The sequence below is a fragment of the Schistocerca serialis genome, chromosome 4, assembly GCF_023864345.2.
Source record: "Schistocerca serialis cubense isolate TAMUIC-IGC-003099 chromosome 4, iqSchSeri2.2, whole genome shotgun sequence".
In the NCBI taxonomy this organism is placed as follows: Eukaryota; Metazoa; Arthropoda; class Insecta; order Orthoptera; family Acrididae; genus Schistocerca; species Schistocerca serialis.
The window spans coordinates 857190275-857205288 of NC_064641.1; the positions used below are offsets into that span (position 1 = coordinate 857190275).

The window sequence follows — 15014 nt, forward strand, 5'->3', positions numbered from 1 at the left end:
AGTGTTACTCAAGGATCAACGATCTACACCATCAACCACAATCCAGAACATATAAAATGTTCTTAACTGTAATGGATTTCGTGAACATTAATTATTTATATGCCTATATTAATGAAAAACAAATAAGTCCTCTGGAATCACTCCTTACGTTCTATATTTTTCGTACGGTGTTCTGAGAACGTCGAAATTGTGTGGGTGCCATAGACTTGGTGCGATACGACGCTCCGTGACTCCTGGCTTGCCGCCATGGTGACGACGGTAAACAGTTGGTGGCGGGAGATGGCAACGGAAGTTGCAGCTGCGGCTAGCGTTCGGCGCCTGCGCGATAGATGCTGCGTGCTCAGCGAACTCCTGCGTCGCAACGTGAGTATTCACCAGACACTATTCTCTTGTGAGCCGTTGACTCAGAACCTTCCATCGAAAGGTACGCTGACAGTTCAAAATAGTGATCTGTCGAGTTGCTTGAGACAGTACTAGTCAAGGGTTAAACGTGGTGTTGGTCCGGACGGTAGGAAAGTTGGCACTTATGCAGTTTAGCAGGTACGGAAAAAATTTTTCATTCCAAATGTATCTGGCTTGGAGAGCTTTGTGGGTGAATATGTAAAGTTTGTTGGTGATTGTACTTTGTATTTTCATAAATAAAGTGATCTGTAGCGTAGCCCACTTGAGGTTAGGTTGGGAGTTTTTTTTTTCGGAATGCGGCCGCGGCAGCGGCCGCCTATGATTTGAAAATACTGATTAGTTAGTGTATTACGCAATGTTGCGTCATTGGCAGCGCCGCGCTTATCGGGCAGAAGATATCGCCGACGGTCAAGGCAAAATGAAAATGGATGTTATATTCGAAATCAGCGCATCAGAATTCACTATATCGACAAAATACTGAAAAATAAAAAAATTTTAAAAAAATTTAAAACAATTTTTTTGATGTAAATAATTGACTGGGGCGAAAATAAATATCGTATTCGTAATCAGCGTATCAAATTTGACTATAATCGATCAAATTTTGAAAAAAATTGATAAATTTTTTCCGTACCTGCTAAACTGCATAAGTGCCGGAAAGTTGCCAACGATAACCAAGGATCGTGTAGCGCCTCTTCCGGATAATCTAAGAGCTAGTTCCGAATCATCGCACCGTAGGACATCTCGAGGAAAACACATAAAGTAATAAAGAAGGTGGTGTTTATTAGGGTATCACTTTGTAAAAAAATTGCGGTAGCTTTGATTTGCACTGAGACGTTGTGTGTGTGACGTACAGTAAGTAATTTCGAAGAACGCATGCAAGCGATGTACGTCGAACGCGCGACTGTCACGCGGCCAGATATCGATTTTGTTTACAACGATGGCAATTATAACGACAAAAGATGAGCAATATGGATTTTATGTACAGCGTTGGCAACAACAGCTACCATACACGAATATCGTCTGATGGTGACATTAAATATAATTTCACTTACCTTACACGTCATCGATGTCTTCATCTTGGACAGTTTCTCCTGACGCACTTGCTGCCGGCGCCCGACAGAAGTGCCTTTTTTCCGTGGTCGGGGTACACTCTAGCAGTGACTCTTCAAAAAAATTTGCAAAGTATCATAGGGAAGTTTTATACTACGTAAACGAAAATTGTGGAGGTAGTGTATTGGAAAATATATAGTTCATCTCGGTCTCCTGGTCGTCCATCTCTTTTAATAGAGGATTTCACAGATTTCCATAGTCGGTCGATGTGCTGCGTGGGTACAGACGCATCCTAAGAATACACGAATTCCACAGGATGGTTTAAAAACTCGTGCTGAAATCCTTCTTTCTTCAAAGTACTGTACGATTTCCATTCGTCTGTAATGACTTTGGTGCCGGGCAAGATGAAGTTCTTAGTAAGGGGCACTACACTTTGACAAAGACACGTTTCCTAGATTCTCTTTCTGTACCTCCGAACACTCAAATCTGTTCAGTTTCGTTCTTGAGAAGTCGTCATTTCCCGTATTTACGAGTTGTTAAGTGGAATTCAGCTATTTCCACATTCTTGTTGACACACCACTTAACACCTACCGGACAACTGTCGTTAGTCACAATAACGTAACACACGTTTCGACAGAAACCTTAACAATCAAGAACAGTCTTAATCGACAATACAGCTTCTGAAGCTGTGTTTTCTTATGTGTGATGGCAGGAAACCTAGACGATGATCCACAGTACTGTCAGTTTACACCTTGCCATTAATGTAGCCCCACAAAAAGGAGTCACTTGTGTAGAGTGTGCTGCACTGACTGCAGTTATTTACCGTACATCTAAGGTGGTTGTGAAAATATCTGATAGAATGGAACTGACATTGTGTGATTACAGAACGGTAATCCGCTATAATGCTAGACTGACTTATGTTGAAATAGTTGACATTTTATAACAGGTAAGTGACCTACTTCTATTACAGAGGGAGCCTATTTAAGCTGCTGGGTTTCTACAGTAGTTGGGAGAGCTGAGACTAGGGCGATGCATTGGATACCCTCATGCTGTGAGTAGTCCAGCCAGTGATTATGGAGGCAAAGAATACACATTGGCAGCAAGTTACACGTGGGACAGGCTCTTCAGTGTGTTAAAACGGCTCCAGCTTTTGAACTTTTTTTACATAATAGTGCACTTAACAATTGCAAATAGGCACTCAATAAACAGAGAATAACTCCACTATATAAACACGAACTTAGTGAAGTTATTTTGTTTACTCACATGGAGAACTGGACTGGAAATGCTGGCGAGGTATAGTTTGTCTACTAATTGAGTAGCCAGCGGCACTCGTGGTGGGGGAAGTGTGCTTTCACGGTAGAACGCTACAGCTGCAGTGCGGGATTTCTAGGAATTAATTTCCCCCGTAGCAGTGTTAGAACAGTGTGCAGAGATATTACTATCTGTATTCCATGTAGTGTAAACGCACTCTATGGAAAATCAACACAGCGTGCGCATGTCTGCGCACCGAATTGCCATGACTACGGTGAGTCGGTATAGCTAGACACTCTGCAGTTGTTTTTGTGGCGTAGTGCGGCAGATAGTGTCGGGAATCACCTGCTAGCTCTGAGAAAGAGTAATTAAATCAAGACCTTATGCTGTCGACAGGCGTTGATATACGTCAACGGGGAGAGTTGAAAATGTGTACCCCGACCGGGATCTCCTTTTTACATGGCAGACGCTCTATCCATCTGAGCCACTGGGTGTACAGAGGATAGCGCGGCTGCAGGGACTTATCCCTTGCACGCTCCTCGTGAGACCCACATTTCCATGTTAATGTCCACTCGTAATACCCCTGCCCACTACACTCATTACTCGGGGCAGACAATCTTACCGAGTCCCGTAAGAGTTCGGGCAATCTGTGTGCATCCGCACAGAAGAAGAAGGTCAACGGACGGTTAGCCTTAACTATATGCTAGCATATATGCTAGCTCTCTAGTCTGCAGACCTTTAACGGAGGGTAATGAGGACCACAATCAGGCGACATAAGTTCCCCCTCACTTCCACTCTCACTCTACAAAATAGTGTTCACTGTTTAGATAATTTTATACAAACTATTATAGTCAGATCATATTATTAATTTCATACATGGGTCTATGTATTGTACTTTACGGAGCGTCTTTCTTCATTCAAGGCATACGCGGACTTACATTCATAAGTAGTTCGTATCTAAACCATAGCGGGAACCTTAAAAAGCTAGATAGTATCTGGATCAATTTTTTTAAACGTTTATCTTCTATACAATAGCTACGGTAAATCTATAAAGATGTTCAGACTCTTACGCCTTCTTTCAATATGCACAAGAAAGTGGTATAAAAATACAATATGAAGCATTGTTATTAGTGTAAATCGGAATTTTTTTTATTCGTAACAGTTGTAAGTGACAGTATTATGAAAATACAAATATAATCCACTGAAAGAGAACACCTCTGACTGCATCCACACTTTTTGGGAAGTAGTACTGTGCAATATGTTTGTACAATATTGTGACTTTATGAAAAGAAAATGATGAGAGTGTAGGTTTGCACGTATGTGAATTATTAGGCAATGATGGAGACACAGTACTTGTAAGGAGCTACACAAAATGTACTACTTCTTAAGGTAAACATCTAAATATTCCAAGATTTATGTTGTCCGCTATTCCAAAAATGGTTCAAATGGCTCTGAGCACTATGGGACTTAATTGCTGAGGTCATCAGTGCCCAAAACTTAGAACTACTTAAAACTAACTAACCTAAGTACATCACACACATCCATGCCCGAGGCAGGATTCGAACCTGCGACCGAAGCAGCAGCGCGGCTCCGGACTGAGGCGCCTACAACCGCTCGTCCACAACGGCCGGCCCCGCCATTCCATTTGCAGTATAATCACAAAAGGGTGACAAAAGGGCAGAAGAAGAGGTACAAAACATTCTTAGGGATCACATACAGTACTATATAAACTGACACATTTTGGAACCAGCTCTCGTGTTGTGTAGTTACCGAGTTGCCAAGTATTTTGACTTTATCACTGTGCATGAAAAAAAAAGAAAACAAATCGGTGATCCAGGGAATGTTTTAAAATTAGGAGTTAATCACGAAAATCTGCTAAAGCAAATATTACGCGCAGAATATAACAGCAACGGTATCAGAATGGACGGTCTATATTTTAATAATTTGTTATAATTAGTTCACCCTCGTATTAAAAAGAACACGCAGTATTTTAGTATGTCAACGATTACCTATGACTTTGAGATTTGTGGCATCTGGAACAGATTTCGAATATTTAAAATCTGTGTTTTGCATTTCAACTCGAACAATGCAAATTCGTTTTCTTTGTACATATTCCTCTGTTATACTGGGATGGCAAAGCGACAGAAGCTCTGTCATTATCGTAATGGCTTGTGATCTTTTATTCTTGTCCACATATTACTTTGATATTAGTTTCCCCAACTGTGGTAGCTCACTATGCAATGAGACGGACTGCAACACAAATCCTTTTTCGCTCAAAAGCCGCGGTGAAGAATGAACATGCGTACGGTCCGACATCTCCAAAGTCTGGCAAGCAACAGGCTTTTGTACGACAAACACAATCGTAAATCGTCAGATTTGTTTGTCAAATCAACAGGCTGACAATATTTCACTCAAACACCGTTCTGTTTGACAGACACACCAAGTAACTTGAGCAACGCGAAATTTGACACATTGTTTCATCGTCAGTGTGGTCCTGAAGACTACTTAATGCTGAGATAAAAAGACATCAGAAAACTCTGTAGACAGAAGGCAATGTAGAGACTGTATCGGCTACCTAGCTTTGCATAGTAAAGTGAAGAATGCAGCCGTGGCGTACCTACTTCCAGCCATACAGACGGGGCCGTTCTAGTCTTGTCATCGCATAACATACGTGTATGGTGCATGGCTTCTTGATCTAGTGAGAGCACCCTCCGATGTATGGTGCTTATCGCATACAGATTAGAGTAGGTCACATTTTATTTGACTGTTTTTTACATGCAGACGAGAAGGCAGCAGCGAATTTACTTGCAGATTTGTCCTGTATTTTAGCAGACAATGAGACGAACGTGGCATTATTTTCAGATGCCTGTGAGTTGTCTGACTCGCTCCTTAAATTTTCAGGGAGAAGTTTTTACTGGCTGGATCACCCATGTTTTCTGGACAGGATCACTCAGTCACCTATTCCTATGTAATTATTTTAGCTCTCTTCATGTATTGCCAACGATCTTACCGCAGTGGTAACAACGCTTCACGTCAGATCACCGAAGTTAAGCGCTGTCGGACTGGGCTATCACTTGGATGGGTGACCATCCGGTCTGTCGAGCTAAGTTGTCAGGTAGACTGAGGAGCTACTTGATCGGGAAGTAGCGGCTCCAGTCTCGTAAACAGACACACGGCCGGGAGAGCGATGTGCTGACTGCGCGCCCCTCTATATCCGCATCCAGTGACACCTGTGGACTGAGGATGACACGGCGGTCGGTCACTACCGTTGGGCCTTCATGGCCTGTTGGGGCAGAGTTAAGTTTAGTTTCTTCATGTATTATTGGCTTTTTATAGGAAGTTTTAGGACATTTGACCAAATTTACGGTATCTTAAAGGATATGAGATGTCCGCCTCCACAGCTGAATTGCAGTTACACTCAAGCAGCGATAGCAGTCAGCTCATGCAGTGGTGTGTATTCATTTGTGAGCGTACTGGAGTTAAAGAGGCGTCCTTGTCTATCCTCTCGTGGTGTTCTGTTTGGTGACGGATTTGTCCGCTTTTTTGTGTCCATGGCTCCCGCGATGCCGGCCGGAGTGGCCGTGCGGTTCTAGGAGCTACAGTCTGGAGCCGAGCGACCGCTCCGGTCGCAGGTTCGAATCCTGCCTCGGCCATGGATGTGTGTGATGTCCTTAGGTTAGTTAGGTTTAATTAGTTCTAAGTTCTAGGGGACTGATGACCTCAGAAGTTAAGTCGCATAGTGCTCAGAGCCATTTGAACCATTATGAGCTCCCACTATGATTCTTCGCAAAAGTACCATAAGTTTTGCGTTTGATTAGTCCATCCGTAACGTGCAGCCAAGATCCTTCTAAATTCATGATTGGTTAGTGGAAACGTTTGCTGTTACTTCAGATCCGGTTTATAGTGCTTATTTTGACACTCAGCTTTATGTCTCCCTTGTAAAATACATGAACCACACCAAGTAGACGTTTATGAAATTGCAGTACCTATGGTTATTTTAATCACGGTGCAAAGTTCCTTTGGGGTTTTGAATCGAAATCAGAATAACAAAAGCACAGCAATATTGTATTTATCTCCCGATACAGGGCAAGCGACTTTCAAGTACAACGTCTGACTTGTACGGGAATACACATAATGGATGTAGGAGTACACATCGTGCACGCATGATTGACGACATGTGGAAGTTTGGGTCTGGTCCTGAGACATACACGGATAATCTAGTGGTCAGCCGCCACGGCAGCTCTGGGTGTTCGGTGAGAGGGCTGCGTGCTCTCTGTAATACAAAAACAGAGTCAATGAATCAACGATAAACTTGAACGGATGTCTTGTGACGTCCGGCCAGACCAAACACAACGAACTATATCGCAGAAAAAAGTGGTAAGGCGACCGCTCGCAATAAGCGGGAAATCCGGGTTCGAGCCCAGTGCGGCACAAATTTTCATTGCCGTCATTCCATTCTACATCTGATGGTAGTCATTATTCGCAAGTGCGAAATCATTTAAAGCAGAAAGGTTGTTACTTAAAGAAGGCAATCAGCATTCTCTCCCCCATAGGGACGGGTAAGTTAATGTCGTCCTCCTTGCTAAAAGATGCATATCTGAAAGAACATTACATCGGATTATACAGACACTGTAAAATACAGACAATTGTCAACTGTATTTCATGCCAAAGCAAGGCAATCTTAAAAGCATGAAAAATATGTCATACGATTTGTATGCGAGTGCTGTAGGATGTAAACACTAGGACATACGTAGTTTGGGGTCTGACCGTGAACTGTGCATGGATGGCCAAACGTTTAAAGCGACCGCTTGCACAAGGCGGGAAATCTGGGTTCGAATTGCAGTCCGCCACAAATTTTCATATGTTACTTTGTAAATCGTCTAGCCAGTGTACAATCGTATTCGCAATTTGCAAATCGTCAGTAGCGTCTGTTCCTACATGCGTGCTTGTCCGAAGGAACATTGTACCGAACTATACAAACACTGTAAAATACAGACATAGACCAACGGTACAAACAAAAGAATGCTGCTTATACGAGTACGTGTGTCCTGACATTATATTAGCTACTACACACGCACACAGTGCTCGTGCTGATGCTTTCCCCTCCCCCCTCCCCTCTGCCCCCCCCCCTCACTCTCTCTGTCTCTCACTGCGTGCAGTCTCATATACATATGCCACGAATATTCCACTACGCTTTCTCCAGCTCTCTCTCATCCAAAAACGCCTCTGGCCACTCGAGGAATTCCGTCACTTCCGCTTCGTCTGGCAGTAGCTCTTTCAGTTCTCCGGTGCAAAATTTGACTCAGAATTTAGGTCCTCCTGGCTTGAAAACTTGTGCCCTTTGTCCTACGCCACGTGGTGAGTGTCTGGCGGCCCTTCATGTTTCGTTACTGTAGTCAGTCCGCGGGCCAAAGTTATCTAGTATCGCCTGTATGAATAGTTTCACGTCTTGCTGGTTTCATTCCTTTAGTACAGGAAGCTACCTAGCGATTTACCCCCAATAGCATCTTTCTTAGTCTTTGGCTGATTCATGGTGGTGGTCACTGCATGCCTGCAACCCCTTCCTTTAGTGAACTGGAATCCATTTGATAATACGGCGATCGTTCCTAAAATTCCCTTTCTCCTGCTATCGTGGCTTAATATGAACGTGCGTTGGGGCAGGCTGCTAAACTCGATTCTTTCTTCACCCACCCCCATTTGATTGTATAATTGTTCAATATTCAACTGTGAAATGAATGAGTCGTTTAATCTTTACATTCTCCCTTTCATTGCGTGAAATCACCCTTAGTGTCACAATAGAATAATGCAGAACTACACTCCTGGAAATTGAAATAAGAACACCGTGAATTCATTGTCCCAGGAAGGGGAAACTTTATTGACACATTCCTGGGGTCAGATACATCACATGATCACACTGACAGAACCACAGGCACATAGACACAGGCAACAGAGCATGCACAATGTCGGCACTAGTACAGTGTATATCCACCTTTCGCAGCAATGCAGGCTGCTATTCTCCCATGGAGACGATCGTAGAGATGCTGGATGTAGTCCTGTGGAACGGCTTGCCATGCCATTTCCACCTGGCGCCTCAGCTGGACCAGCGTTCGTGCTGGACGTGCAGACCGCGTGAGACGACGCTTCATCCAGTCCCAAACATGCTCAATGGGGGACAGATCCGGAGATCTTGCTGGCCAGGGTAGTTGACTTACACCTTCTAGAGCACGTTGGGTGGCACGGGATACATGCGGACGTGCATTGTCCTGTTGGAACAGCAAGTTCCCTTGCCGGTCTAGGAATGGTAGAACGATGGGTTCGATGACGGTTTGGATGTACCGTGCACTATTCAGTGTCCCCTCGACGATCACCAGTGGTGTACGGCCAGTGTAGGAGATCGCTCCCCACACCATGATGCCGGGTGTTGGCCCTGTGTGCCTCGGTCGTATGCAGTCCTGATTGTGGCGCTCACCTGCACGGCGCCAAACACGCATACGACCATCATTGGCACCAAGGCAGAAGCGACTCTCATCGCTGAAGACGACACGTCTCCATTCGTCCCTCCATTCACGCCTGTCGCGACACCACTGGAGGCGGGCTGCACGATGTTGGGGCGTGAGCGGAAGACGGCCTAACGGTGTGCGGGACCGTAGCCCAGCTTCATGGAGACGGTTGCGAATGGTCCTCGCCGATACCCCAGGAGCAACAGTGTCCCTAATTTGCTGGGAAGTGGCGGTGCGGTCCCCTACGGCACTGCGTAGGATCCTACGGTCTTGGCGTGCATCCGTGCGTCGCTGCGGTCCGGTCCCAGGTCGACGGGCACGTGCACCTTCCGCCGACCACTGGCGACAACATCGATGTACTGTGGAGACCTCACGCCCCACGTGTTGAGCAATTCGGCGGTACGTCCACCCGGCCTCCCGCATGCCCACTATACGCCCTCGCTCAAAGTCCGTCAACTGCACATACGGTTCACGTCCACGCTGTCGCGGCATGCTACCAGTGTTAAAGACTGCGATGGAGCTCCGTATGCCACGGCAAACTGGCTGACACTGACGGCGGCGGTGCACAAATGCTGCGCAGCTAGCGCCATTCGACGGCCAACACCGCGGTTCCTGGTGTGTCCGCTGTGCCGTGCGTGTGATCATTGCTTGTACAGCCCTCTCGCAGTGTCCGGAGCAAGTATGGTTGGTCTGACACACCGGTGTCAATGTGTTCTTTTTTCCATTTCCAGGAGTGTATAACGGTTGCTATAAGGTCGTACAGGCCTCGCGTCTTTAATGATAAGATAAAGATTCAATATCGCGCGCCTGGCACGACCATTGCACGCATGGTACCGATAATAGTAATAATAATTTTCAATTATCCCCCATTGATAAACTGGGAAGTGTTCGCGGCTCAGTGTGAGTATGTGAGCACTATATTCACTTGATGTGGTGGAAGTAGTGATTGTGAAAAAAAAAGTTTTACCTTGCTGGTTTTGAAAAAATATCAAAATTACAACTCCTACAGCAAGGGATAGTAACCTGTAAAAATAAAACTGAGCCACCGCTTATAATATATATTGATATCTAAAGCATTGTCGGAAGGTATGGAATTCTCGGAACCGACATCTTGCCAGAATCAGTGTCGATAGCAGGCAAAATTCGTCACGTTCTTGGTTCGTGGGATGGAGGAACTGTCTATGTAGGTAATTAAGTTTTGTGTAACTCCAGTGTGGTCGGTTATATGGGACATCAATTCACTTTAGATTGTGAAAAAAAAAATAGGGAACAACCAGAGTTGCAACTGAAATGGATGCTAATTACTTATGAACAAACAGTCACGATCGCAAAATATCATTTATTTGAAATGACCTGTTTCGACACATTCAGTAGGCCATCTTCATATTCATTGCTTCATTTACTGGAGCTGGCGACTTGCTGAGCCGCTGCATGTTGTCAAGACAGCTCGAACAAATAGTCCAATGAATCTGACGATGTTGTTGCTGTTGTTGTCTTCAGTCCAGAGACTGGTTTGATACAGCTCTCCATGCTACTCTATCCTGTGCAAGCTTCTTCATCTCCCAGTATCTACTGCAATCTACGTCCTTCTGAATCTGTTTAGTGTATTCATCTCTTGGTCTCCCTCTACGATTTTTACCCTCCACGCTGCCCTCCAATACTAAATTGGTGATCCCTTGATGCCTCAGAACATGTCCTACCAACCGATCCCTGCCGGCCGAAGTGGCCGTGCGGTTAAAGGCGCTGCAGTCTGGAACCGCAAGACCGCTACGGTCGCAGGTTCGAATCCTGCCTCGGGCATGGATGTTTGTGATGTCCTTAGGTTAGTTAGGTTTAACTAGTTCTAAGTTCTAGGGGACTAATGACCTCAGCAGTTGAGTCCCATAGTGCTCAGAGCCATTTGAATCATTTGAACCGATCCCTTCTTCTAGTCAAGTTGTGCCACAAACTCCTCTTCTCCCCAATTCTTTTCAATACCTCCTCATTAGTTATGTGATCTACCCATCTAATCTTCAGCATTCTTCTGTAGCATCACATTTCAAAAGCTTCTATTCTCTTCTTGTCCAAACTATTTATCGTCAATGGTTCACTTCCATACATGGCTACACTCCATACAAATACTTTCAGAAACGACTTCCTGACACTTAAATCTATACTCGATGTTAACAAATTTCTCTTCTTCAGAAACGCTTTCTTTGTCATTGCCAGTCTACATTTTATATCCTCTCTACTTCGACCATCATCAGTTAATTTGCTCCTCAAATAGCAAAACTCCTTTACTACTTTAAGTGTCTCATTTCCAATCTGAAGATAGCCTACTGAATGTGTCGAAACGGGTCATTTCAAATAAATGATTTTACGATCGTGACTATTTGTTCATAAGTAATTATCACAAGTGAGATCGCCGTCAGTCCCAACCATGTTGGTTACAATCAAAAATGGATGTTTATTTAGTCGGTTAACGGTTTTGGACTAAGCACATTCTCCAAGCAACGAATATTTACCAAGTAAAACATCCGTCCTAAATAGCAGTAAACGAAGTGGGTAGACATGTGGATGGTCCGAACTAATGTTCTTTAATGACCAAATAAATATTTTTTTAAAGAAATTTCTTTGCGTGGCCATCCTCCGTGGCAGGCAGAGAGATATTTGTTTTGTAAATGAAAACAGCCTTTTCTTGCTGCACTGTAATTTATTTCCTCCCAGTCGTGTTTCGCCTATTTTTACTGTAAGGCGTCTTCAGTGAGATCTAGAACGACACAGTTTTGTTTTGACATGTATTGCTTTTAGATTATCTAACAGTTCACGACGCGCTGTTTATTAAATGAGTAATTACTTAGAGTTTGTTGGCATCTCCGTTTCCCCTCATCTGGTCTGCAGGGGGCTCTACCACCTCATTTCCGAAATATAAGCACGTTTTTATATTCCGAACTTCTTCCTTCGCACTGTTCATCAATTTTACCCTTATTTTTGTGGTGCAGAATTACCCTTTGGCACTAGTTATTGATATTTGCTCGAAAACTGTGCTTTTAAAGACGTAAATATTGTGCGTTCACTATGTGTTTCCTCCTGTTTGGTTTGTTTACCTACATGTTGCCAACCTAACGAAGTATGTGTTGAAAACTAACGTCTATTCATAATGTTTAGATCTCTCTCTCTTTTATGTCGTCTGGTTTTGTCTGTAGGCTTGTAGCAAGGAGAGGATATAGTTTGGTGGCCGGTATCCTCTTTCTATAATGCAAACTGCACGCGTATATTAGCTGGGTTCTTTATTCCTACGAATAAGAAATCTACTTAACTTAAGATAGCCGTTGTGGAACAAGCTCTCTGTAATAGTGCACGTTAGCCTCACTGCTGGTGAAGTACAGAGCCCGCTATGTACTCGCCGATGGTCGCTATGTGTTGCCTGATTCTGAGCTTGTGGCAGAGCTAACAGCTACTGCGACCCCCACTGGGCTGCAACTGATTACAGACTGGAACTCACTCGGTGCAACAGCCCAGCCGTCCGGTCCGTGGCGACGATCCTAAATACTGGCGGCCAAGAGGGCATTGGCGGCGTGTTGCCTGGGAGTCTGTCTTTGGGCTGTGTGGATCTTCTCACAACCTCTTTGTCACCTGGTGTGCTGGCGCCAGCTTACTCCAGCACACACTGTGTATATACACTCCTGGAAATGGAAAAAAGAACACATTGACACCGGTGTGTCAGACCCACCATACTTGCTCCGGACACTGCGAGAGGGCTGTACAAGCAATGATCACACGCACGGCACAGCGGACACACCAGGAACCGCGGTGTTGGCCGTCGAATGGCGCTAGCTGCGCAGCATTTGTGCACCGCCGCCGTCAGTGTCAGCCAGTTTGCCGTGGCATACGGAGCTCCATCGCAGTCTTTAACACTGGTAGCATGCCGCGACAGCGTGGACGTGAACCGTATGTGCAGTTGACGGACTTTGAGCGAGGGCGTGTAGTGGGCATGCGGGAGGCCGGGTGGACGTACCGCCGAATTGCTCAACACGTGGGGCGTGAGGTCTCCACAGTACATCGATGTTGTCGCCAGTGGTCGGCGGAAGGTGCACGTGCCCGTCGACCTGAGACCGGACCGCAGCGACGCACGGATGCACGCCAAGACCGTAGGATCCTACGCAGTGCCGTAGGGGACCGCACCGCCACTTCCCAGCAAATTAGGGACACTGTTGCTCCTGGGGTATCGGCGAGGATCATTCGCAACCGTCTCCATGAAGCTGGGCTACGGTCCCGCACACCGTTAGGCCGTCTTCCGCTCACGCCCCAACATCGTGCAGCCCGCCTCCAGTGGTGTCGCGACAGGCGTGAATGGAGGGACGAATGGAGACGTGTCGTCTTCAGCGATGAGAGTCGCTTCTGCCTTGGTGCCAATGATGGTCGTATGCGTGTTTGGCGCCGTGCAGGTGAGCGCCACAATCAGGACTGCATACGACCGAGGCACACAGGGCCAACACCCGGCATCATGGTGTGGGGAGCGATCTCCTACACTGGCCGTACACCACTGGTGATCGTCGAGGGGACACTGAATAGTGCACGGTACATCCAAACCGTCATCGAACCCATCGTTCTACCATTCCTAGACCGGCAAGGGAACTTGCTGTTCCAACAGGACAATGCACGTCCGCATGTATCCCGTGCCACCCAACGTGCGCTAGAAGGTGTAAGTCAACTACCCTGGCCAGCAAGATCTCCGGATCTGTCCCCCATTGAGCATGTTTGGGACTGGATGAAGCGTCGTCTCACGCGGTCTGCACGTCCAGCACGAACGCTGGTCCAACTGAGGCGCCAGGTGGAAATGGCATGGCAAGCCGTTCCACAGGACTACATCCAGCATCTCTACGATCGTCTCCATGGGAGAATAGCAGCCTGCATTGCTGCGAAAGGTGGATATACACTGTACTAGTGCCGACATTGTGCATGCTCTGTTGCCTGTGTCTATGTGCCTGTGGTTCTGTCAGTGCGATCATGTGATGTATCTGACCCCAGGAATGTGTCAATAAAGTTTCCCCTTCCTGGGACAATGAATTCACGGTGTTCTTATTTCAATTTCCAGGAGTGTATAGACAGGGTGGTCAGAAAATGTGTGAAATGCTTGTAGGGATGTTACAGGGCAGGTTGTACTGAGGCATAAATGTTATGAAAAAAATTCGATACGTTGCTCCGTTTCCAAGTTATTTAGCATAGAATTTAGCCAATCGGGGCGTCGCGCGCTCACACTCAAGCGGCCTGCCAGGGGCGGTCTTGCCCAACTAGTGCTTTGTCTCGTTACCTGGAACTTGAATTTACGCACACAACAATCTGATTGGCTAACTTCAATGCTAAATAACTCGGAAATGGCGCAACGTATGGCATTTTTTTTCTTAACATTTATGTCTCAGTACAATCTGCCCTACAACATCACGACAAGCATTTCAGACATTTTCTGACCACCCTGTAATATATATATATTGAGAGAGAGAGAGAGAGAGAGAGAGAGTGAGTGTGTGTGTGTGTGTGTGTGTGTGTGTGTGTGTGTGTGTGTGTGTGTATGAGAGAGAGAGTTGAAGAGTGTGTAAGATAACACCCAACACCTTTTCACTCAGTGAACCCCTTCACAGAACATTTAAACCACATGTCAAATCAGCTGATCACCAAACCTTTCAACCACTGTCTGACTGCTATTACACTACTGGCCATTAAAATTGCTACACCACGAGATGACGTGCTACAGACGCGAAATATAACCGACAGGAAGAAGATTCTGTGATATGCAACTGATTAGCTTTTCAGAGCATTCACATAAGGTTG

General features: G+C 45.5%; 1 protein-coding gene across 1 annotated transcript in view; it reads left to right on the forward strand.

Annotated features, from left to right (window-relative positions):
• Window positions 1-246: 246 nt before the first annotated feature.
• LOC126474811 (uncharacterized) overlaps window positions 247-15014 on the forward strand; it is a 105501-nt gene continuing 90733 nt past the window's right edge. Inside the window, exon 1 of the mRNA XM_050102284.1 lies at window positions 247-363. Within this exon, the coding sequence (XP_049958241.1) occupies window positions 247-363 (117 nt within the window). The remainder of the gene's footprint in view (window positions 364-15014) is intronic.